At 40.8% G+C, this 8,991-nt stretch overlaps 1 protein-coding gene across 1 annotated transcript; it reads right to left on the bottom strand.

The window, feature by feature from the left end:
• Window positions 1–3,181: 3,181 nt before the first annotated feature.
• On the bottom strand, window positions 3,182–7,315 carry trhrb (thyrotropin-releasing hormone receptor b). The gene is made up of 2 exons (XM_082521310.1): window positions 6,189–7,315; window positions 3,182–3,636 (listed from the first exon to the last, which is right to left on the bottom strand). Exons 1-2 carry the CDS (start codon window positions 6,969–6,971, stop codon window positions 3,211–3,213), a joined length of 1,209 nt encoding a protein of 402 aa, XP_082377436.1. The 5' UTR covers window positions 6,972–7,315; the 3' UTR covers window positions 3,182–3,210.
• Window positions 7,316–8,991: the final 1,676 nt, after the last annotated feature.

Raw genomic sequence — 8,991 nt, 5'->3', positions numbered from 1 at the left:
AGTAACCAGCTACACTAATGTAGATGTTTGAATTAATTTCTCATAATTTCATTTGAAATTAGAATTTTTTTTGTTCTGCTTTTATAGAATTATCTAAATGTACATTATATATATTATATATTGCTATATATGATACAGAAACATACAACCCATTGTGTGACCCCCCCAAAATTAAATCTTTCTCTGTTCACCTTCTGTTTGGGATTTTCTCAGAAACCTGCAAAGATTTGGGGAAAATAAAGCTAGAATGCCTCTTCGACACATGGAAAATACACTACTTTATTTCCAGAAATAACTTTATTTTGACACAAGGAAATAAAAATTACAAATGAACTATTTCTAGAGAGCCATCAAACATATTCACAGGACCACAATAATTTTAGAAGCAAGATCAAAGCAGCAGCTTCCAAATAGTACATCACAAAGTAATATTGATAAACTTTGAATGTGCAATAGTGAACGCAAGAGTATCATAAAGATATACAAACGAGTTGCCATAAATAACAAGCACTTTAAAAACACATGGGACATAAACACACACAAATGCATTAATCCACTGTAACATGATGCATATGCAGTATTAAAACTATCTTCCACATTCAGCAGTGATGAAACCCACTCTGCTGTGTCTACCCAATTATATTTCCCTGTGTGGCAGACAGTGCTCAGACTGAAAACAGTAGACAGTCACTGATCTGGCAGAAAATGCCACACAACATCAGCACATCTTCAGTATTCATCTTACGTCCATCCAGCAGTGTTCACCGGCTCACTGACCGCTCTCACAACTAGAAGCGGGATGAGCAAAGCGACGGTTTGTTAAATCCACAGTTCACAGGATACATAACACAGAACAAAACACTGAATTCACTTTGCTTCAGCCTCAAATCACCATGCTGCAGCTAAACTATATCACCACATCGTATATGTTACACCAAATCTCTGTGGCACTGTACATATACAGTATCTGACACTGAGGTTTACAACCACCACTGCTGCTGCTCGAAGAAAAATTCAAAGCAGTTTTTAATGCATGGAAAAAGTAAAATAAAATAATCATTTAGGAAAGGACCGTAAGGCATATAAAAAGGGTATGTCAAGAGTGTGTTACATTTTAAGGGAATCTATCTTTGAAGTTTCCATCTCTTCGACAGAACCTCCTGTTTGGCCATAGAAAATGAACATTTCTACATTTTAATTGTGGTGTTCCTCAAGGCTGTATCATGGGTCCACTTTTATTTTCAGTATATTTATCACCATTATAACTGTCACCAATGTTATGCAGTTATATGTTTGCTGGCTTTTGTAATATCAAATATTCAGCCTGTCGGTGGTTCACAACTTTGTCCCAGGTAAGCTTGACTCACTGATCAAAATACTCTCCATTCGTAGACGTGCTTTGATTTTGCCTGGTTAGTTTTTTAGGCTTGCAGATATACATTATATGAACAAAAGTACTGGACCACTTACACATTACACCTACACCAACAGCTAGGCCATGGAAACCAATCTCATGATCCCATTTATAAACTATGAACCTTGGCACTCAGAAAGCCTGCTCTGTAACTGGTCTGACACTTCACGGCCAGGCTTCTGTGCTTTCTGTTACATATTGACATGCTGCAATGGTGGCACGCTGTAGAACAACCTTATTTCACACGTGTTTGTAAAGGCACACTGCATGGCTAGGAGCTTGATCTCGACACTTGTGGCAATGAGACTGAAAACACCTGAATTCAAAGATCAAGAGGTGTGTACCCCATTTCTTTTGTCCATATAATGTAATTACAATCAGAACTGTAAAGTTACCTGCAATGCTTTCTTTCCCACACCCATCTGAAATCTTGCACAGCAATGCCAGACTACCATCAAAAAGCAAAAATATATCAAAGAACAATAAAAACAGAAAGCAAACACAAATGCTGACCATCAGTAGAATCAAACATGGGGTTTAATTAAAAAAAAATCTTAAGACTTTAGAGCTATAGATAAGGTAGCCAAAAAGTTCTTAAAATACGCTCTATAAAAACGTCTCGCCTCTAAGTAAAGTCTTCAGTTAGAACTTATAAACTCTTTATGATGTATGCCTTTTTAGAAACAGGATAACACATAAATGGCATCATGGCACTTTTTGAATTCAAGTTACAAAGTGCTTTTTATAGTTCTGCAGCCCCTGTCTGTCGGTGAATGCTTGTCCTTGGAGAAAATAAAACTCACAGCAAATTCCCTTCCTGCAGAGCACTCACAGCCAAATCTGTCTTGGTTTTACATTGTGCTCAAGGCTGCACACTGTACGTGTCCTTCACAGCAAAAATAGGGCCTATTTTGCCAGTGAAGGTTCATGTGTGACTCACCCTTTAATGGACCACCTGCCTTGAAAACGTCAGGGAGGCAGGCATGCAGTTATTAAAGCTGTATAGGGTGAGGATTTTTGGGGTGTGTTTGCAAGTATGATAATTCACCTTATTTCTGAGAAGAACTCTGAAAGTGTGAGTGAAGCTGATAATAATAACTCATCCTAAATTTTATTTTCAGTAGCACAATGAGTTAAAAAAAAAAAAAGTGGGGGGAATCTAATGATAAAGACTAAATTCCACTCGAAGAGTTCTGATCTGCCTGCGGTATTCTTTGGTACAACGTACCGATCGCCGGCTTTGTGGGTGAAAATAAATGCGTCAAGGCCAGTTTATTGACAGCACCTCTTCAAAGGATGTCTGAGCATTCAAGTTCAGTTTATTTCCTCTTGACGTGCCTTGTTGCGTCATTCAGGCTTAAAGATCAGAATTGAGTCGGTGCTAATCGGAGTTATAACGCAACACCGTGTATTTGAAGTGGGAACAGTGTTGTCGTTCGCATTCATGGGTTGTTGGCTCATATACCTGATATTATATGGAAAAGATAAGATAACAGCTGAGTGATGAGAGTGCTTATCTGTCAGCGTTGGTGGCTTTACAATGTCCGGGATCACGCCTCATAAAGAGTGTGTTTGGCTTTGCGCTCCAAAGCCTGCTGTTACGCATCACTGGCTGCAATCTGTGTTTACATCTCTAGCTTCAGCAGCCTCTCTTTGAAAGGTAAGCAAGCACTGAGAAAACAATACTTCCACTTGACAGACTCCATTAAGCAACATTTTCAAAGTCTTTAATTTTCAATTATCCCCCCCCCCCCCCCCCCAAAAAAAAAAAAAAATCTCTGGCCTCAAAGAAAACCTCAATTGTCACTGAAGTTCACCTTTCCGTAGACACTGGGGTCTGGGAACATCATTTTCTGATCAGACAGCAGTTCGTCAGTGACAGTGAGCTCCTCCAGCTCGGTCGTGAAGTGATCAGTGCTTTCCACCATTGATGTATCCTTGACAGCGCTGTAGGTGAGGGCCACGCTGTAGGTGGCGGGTTTATCCGAGCCTTTCCTCCCACAGCGGCAGATCTTGCGGAAAGCGGCACGAAACTTCTGAGACATGGCATTGTAGATGACTGGGTTGATGGCGCTGTTGAGGTAGATGCAGATTTTGCAGAAAAGCACGAACCAGCTGTCCAAATAGGCCTTGTCCAGGAAGGAGTTGACCACCACCAGAGTGCGGTACGGCATCCAGAGCAGGGCGAAGAGGATTACCACCACTGCCAGCATCTTGGTCACCTGCAGTGGGAAGGAAGGAGAAATATGAGAACTGCTCCTGCATATGGGGAAGCTGGTTTTATTTATTAATGCAGGCTTGTGACCACACAGTATTTCTTGTGTTTTATGATGGTCAGTGTCCCCTCGACCGAGGGATATGACGGACTACTCATTGGTAACCAACCCGTCTTGCTCGTTGTCTTTAACATCGAGGATGATGCACTCAAGAACTCCCACTCCAAACTTCTGCTTCAGATAGAAGAGGTTGCGATAATAAATGTAGCTTTGATTTTAATTAAAAATCTTTCCACGAGCCTTTTGGCTGTCACACTCTGGGAGCTACTTTCAGCCTACGCTTTGTTGATTTCAGGCATGAAGCCAGCAGCAGGAGTAGAATATTTCTAGCAGCAGCCTCCTGGTAACATAACCTTCAACCACCACAACACAACATTCATATACACGCACGGTTTAACTACATTTCTAACATGTGCTGAGAAATACTTGTAAGTGAGCAACGCCAAGGGAGCGTCTCCTTTCCTAAATCATCAGTGGACCAGAACTGCATTAGCACAATGATTATGAGTATGACTTGTTCACTGTAATTGTATTATTTTATTTTGCAACAACTAAAATAATATTTAGGCTTTTTTGATCTCAACTCCTCTCCATTCCTTTTTATTGAATAAGCGCCCTCTGCTGCACCTCTGACTGAACTGTAGTCAGATTCTGTAGAAAGGAATTTGTGGGAAGTGGAATGGCTCCCTTCATGATTTCCAGAAAAGAAAATGAACACAAAATTCCGAAGCAGACTATATATTATTGGCTTTTTCATTTCCCTGCCCCATCATCAAAAACGAGCTAGCCTTTCTCAGCTAGGGCGATGCGATGGAGCATCAGTTTTCATCCGTTATGACACCCAACACAAGAAAAAATGATGATAATCACCCTGTTCATATATAACATGATCTAAAATGCATCACTTTCTAGCTGGCTCTTAGTCCTAAGTCATTCCAGGCTGAAGTTACACAGGTAAACCCTGCCATATGTCAGTCAACAGTATCCTTCAGTTCAGTAGGTTGTCACTTCAATCGCTTGCTTCTAAGTTGACCAATATGACCAGTATTTGTTGCTATTGGCTGTTCCCTCTGTTGTCAATACATTTGCTGATTTTAATTGACTTTGCAGGGTTTCTGGTTGTTGAATCATTGCCAATCTCTTCCTTCGTGGTAACCCCATTACAGACATGTTGTCCAGAATTAGGCTAAAATTGTGTAGACTGACCCCAGCGTTCAATACCTCTTTAATATACACATTATAATAAATATAAAAAACAAGTTTTAAATCACACTGGAATTACAGTATATGAATAACAGCTTCAATATAACAGATTCAGACAACCAACCAGTCCCTTTAGATTGTGGGGTGGAGCTGGCTTATGAAAGCTGGCAGTACAGGATAAGATTTATGTAACAAGCCAAAGGTTCATGTTGTGCATGTGCACTTGGTTCATTTCAGCTCACTGTGGGAGTCTCTACTGCTGTTTTGCTGCCCATTGTTTCATAATTTGTGTGTGTGTGCGTGCGTGCGTGTGTGTGTGTGTGTGTGTGTGTGTGTGTGTGTGTGTGTGTGTGTGTGTGTGTGTGTGTGTGTGTGTCAGTGAAACTGTCAAACAGGGAGAAGACGAGAGACGACACGGGTGAATTGAAGGTAACATCACTTGGTGAGAACTCAGTGAGTCACTGTAAGTGAAATAAAAGCTTTGTCGCAAGTGTTAATTAGTTTAAATGCTTTCCTCCATTCTTTGTGGATTTTATTTATTCCGTTGTTTTTTTTCTTGTGACTTGTGGAACAAGCACCCACTCTGTGTTCCTAACCTACTGATTTTTAAATGAAGGGCTGGGTTTTCCTCTCACACTTAACACACACTTCTATGAGGTGCTTTTCTATTCTCTCCAGAGCACGTCTGAGTGAGTCTTGCAGCAGCAGAGACAAGAGGCTAAGGTGGGAGGTGTGGTTCAATTTGCATATTCATTTCCTGTGCATACTAAATGATATTGCAGAGGTACTTCTAACACATGGAGGGGCTATCTTTATGGTGTGGAAAACATTCAAAATTTGTAATTGTGATGAGGTCATTGTTTTTATCTTTTGCTATTTTTCATAAGAATGTTAATTTGTTTCATTTCATTTCTTTGCAATCGTAGAATAAGAAGTCCATCTTTGGGTTTTTGATTGCACTCAGAAGAAACCTTCAGTTTTCACATGTTGTAGAGCTTATACCAAATTAACTAACAAAACAATCACTATAATTATACTTATTTTTAATGAAGAAATGTTAAAAACTCCTTTGTATACTGAAAATGACAACTATTTCCACTCCTAATTACTTTAAAATATTCACTTTGTCTTTTAATAACTGGTATTAAAATGTCTGTAGAATGTGACTAGGTTTATTCATTCATTTATATTTGAATAATTTTACGAACCCGTGCAAAAAAATTGCAACATCTCGCTGAATGAGCAGAGTAAAAACATCCTGGTTCTCATCCTCCCCACGCTCACACACCACCCACCTGTCTGCGGGAGGTCGCGGTGGAGCTGGAGTGTCGAGAGTTTTTACAACTGGTGCTCTTGTTGATGGCGTGGTTGTTGTGTCCGTTCTTCTTCTTGTCTTTAGGGTCGGAGGGCAGCGGGTTGAGGAAGAGGATCCTGGCGATGAGGCCGTACAGAACCGCGGAGAGCAGCAGCGGCAGCACGAAAAAGACGCCGAAATCAAAAAAGTAAATGGGTAAATAAAACTTCCTGGCAACTCTGTAGGCGCAGGTGACGATGGTGATGTTTTTGTACACCGTTTCCTGGATGTTTGACAGATAAAACCACATCAAGCAGTAAATGGAAGTGAAAGCCCAGACGAACAAAATGATCTTTTTTGCTCTGGACAGCGTGCACAGAAACTGGGCTTTAATCGGGTGGCAGATGGCGATGTATCTCTCGATAGTGAAAGCTGTTATGGAGCAAGAGGAGGCGTTGATCCCGAGGTACTGAAAGTAGGTGATGCAGAGGCACCCATAGCGGCCAAACACCCAAGATACGAAGATACTTTCCGGAATAGCTGGCAAACCAGCCGTTGTGAGCACCATCAGGTCAGCCACAGCCAAACTCACCAGGTAGCAGTTGGTGGGAGTCCTCATATGTTTAGTAGTGAGCACCACCAGGATCACCATAACATTGCCAACAATTCCTAGAGCACAAATCATGAAGAGCAGACAACTGCTAATCACTTTGTACTGAATGCTGTGGTCCACCCATGTCGGTAAAGTATTGTTCTCCAATGGAGCTGATGTGAAGTTTTCCATCTCGTTTAAAAGGTTCAAATAAATGAGGAATTTGTTTGTTTGTTTGTTTTTTAAAAAGAGGCTTTGCAGTGTTCTCGCGCACCAGCCCGGTTTTACGCGCGATAGAAGTTAGAAGTCCAAAAACTTTACAGGTCTGGAAAGTCAATATGAAACGCACACACACAAAGTAAAGGACAGACGAAAGCTTGCGGTGCACGTTGAAAAACGACGAAGTGACAAAGAGCTGCTCGGACTCTGCTTTAATTCCGTCGCAGTGCTGTGCGTAAAAGGCGACGCGCTACCTTATTCTCGTCGGAACAACTGTGCCTGGCGGACAGATGGAGGTTTGCTTTTTGAGCCTTCCTTTTGGCACGAGCAGTCATACGCATGCGAGGGGATTAGCCCATGATTACATTTTCCAAACCAGACCTCCCCCATCAACAAAACCAGCTGGCCAAGCGGCAAAATGTTAGAATGTTTTCCTGTTTATCTGATATTTGATTGTTACCACTGCATGAATCAGTGTTAGTGCTGCCGCTCATAATGATGAATAAAACATTTACAAATTTGTCACAGTTCGTTGATTTGCTGTCTTGCGCAACAGCCTGTCACTTAAACTTCATGAACGGCGCTCTTTTTTCTTTTCTTTTTCTTTTTCTTTTTTTTTACGATAGCGCTAATCAGCATGTACACTCTTCCAGGTGAACATGAAGGCGGAGGTTGGAAAAGTGCATGCTGTTTTGAAGTATGGCCGAACATATTCAGAAAACATTTCCTGTGATGCATGTGCAAAAAGAAGGCGTCAATATGAACAAATTTTTGAGCCTCAATCCTCGATTTCTTTATTACTTAAAGACTGCTGTATACCAAATGCTCTAAAATCACTCATAGAAATGAGCTCAGGGATTACTGAAAATGAGTCCTGCGTTTGAGTCCCCATGAAAGCCACTTTAACTTCCATCTAAAAATGTTTTGGTTTGACTACAAATCACTGGTCAGCTCTATTTTTATCTTGTCTTTTAATTAATTTTAATCCTTAAAAAAAACTTCAGTTGTTTTATCAGCAATATCACAGCTGCAGCCTGAAAACACTGTGCGTGAAGTCTTTGTGATATATAAATATGGGTGTGACCAGGTGTACAGCTACTGAAAAATAAATGTCAAGTCAGCTGAGAAGAAAAATATATAAATTATATTGTTTTGTTGTCTGTTTATAATGGACATATGTTTGTGCAGTGGTCAGCACAGTTGTCCTGGTATTGAATCCCTGGGCCTCTCCATGTGAAGTTTGCATATTCTCCCTGTTTGAGCATGGGTTCTCTTAGGGATCTCTTCCTCCCTCAGTCCAAAGGCATCCATGCTGGGTTAATTGGTGACTCTAAATCGGCTGTAGGCGTGAATGGTTTTCTGTCTCTCAGCCCTACAACAGATTGGTGACCTGTTCAGGGTGTAGCTTGCTTTTCGTCCTATCGGATAGGCTCCAGAGGAGCTCTGAAGTGAAGTAGTTGAAGATGAATGGATGGATCAATGAATGAATTTTAATGGAAAGATTTAAGAGATTAAAGATTTAAGAGACGGACACTTCTGTTAAAGTACACCCTGCTTTTTTTGTACCCTTCTGCAGACATGTTTCTTTTAACCTCCCCCACACACACTGGTGCTCCGCCAGGGATCCAGTGGATTTTGCTCTGGGAGGGTCACACTACAACTTTTATTTTCCCCTTTTTATTTTCATTCGACAGCCTCTTTGCTTTGGATTATCCTACTCTGTGTCTTCTGCATGTATTCCAGCATGAATACATCACTTTACCGTTCCTACCTCTGTGCTTTATTGTAGCTTCAGTGCCGCTCAAACCTTTTGCTATCAGATTCACAAAGGTTTAATTCGTTTAATTAAACCTTTAATTTTCTCATTCAGAAAAAATTCTTGTGAAGCTTCACTCCTTCTGCGCTTGTTCTTTCTCAGATATAGTCCTTGCTGTCTTATTCTTATGAATGCTTTCCACCATATAGCTCTCCCTCTTGAGCTGATTGTACGTCA

Source organism: Aulonocara stuartgranti (assembly GCF_965226115.1).
Source record: "Aulonocara stuartgranti genome assembly, chromosome: 22".
Lineage (NCBI taxonomy): Eukaryota > Metazoa > Chordata > Actinopteri > Cichliformes > Cichlidae > Aulonocara > Aulonocara stuartgranti.
This window is presented reverse-complemented; position numbering and strand designations above follow the sequence as displayed.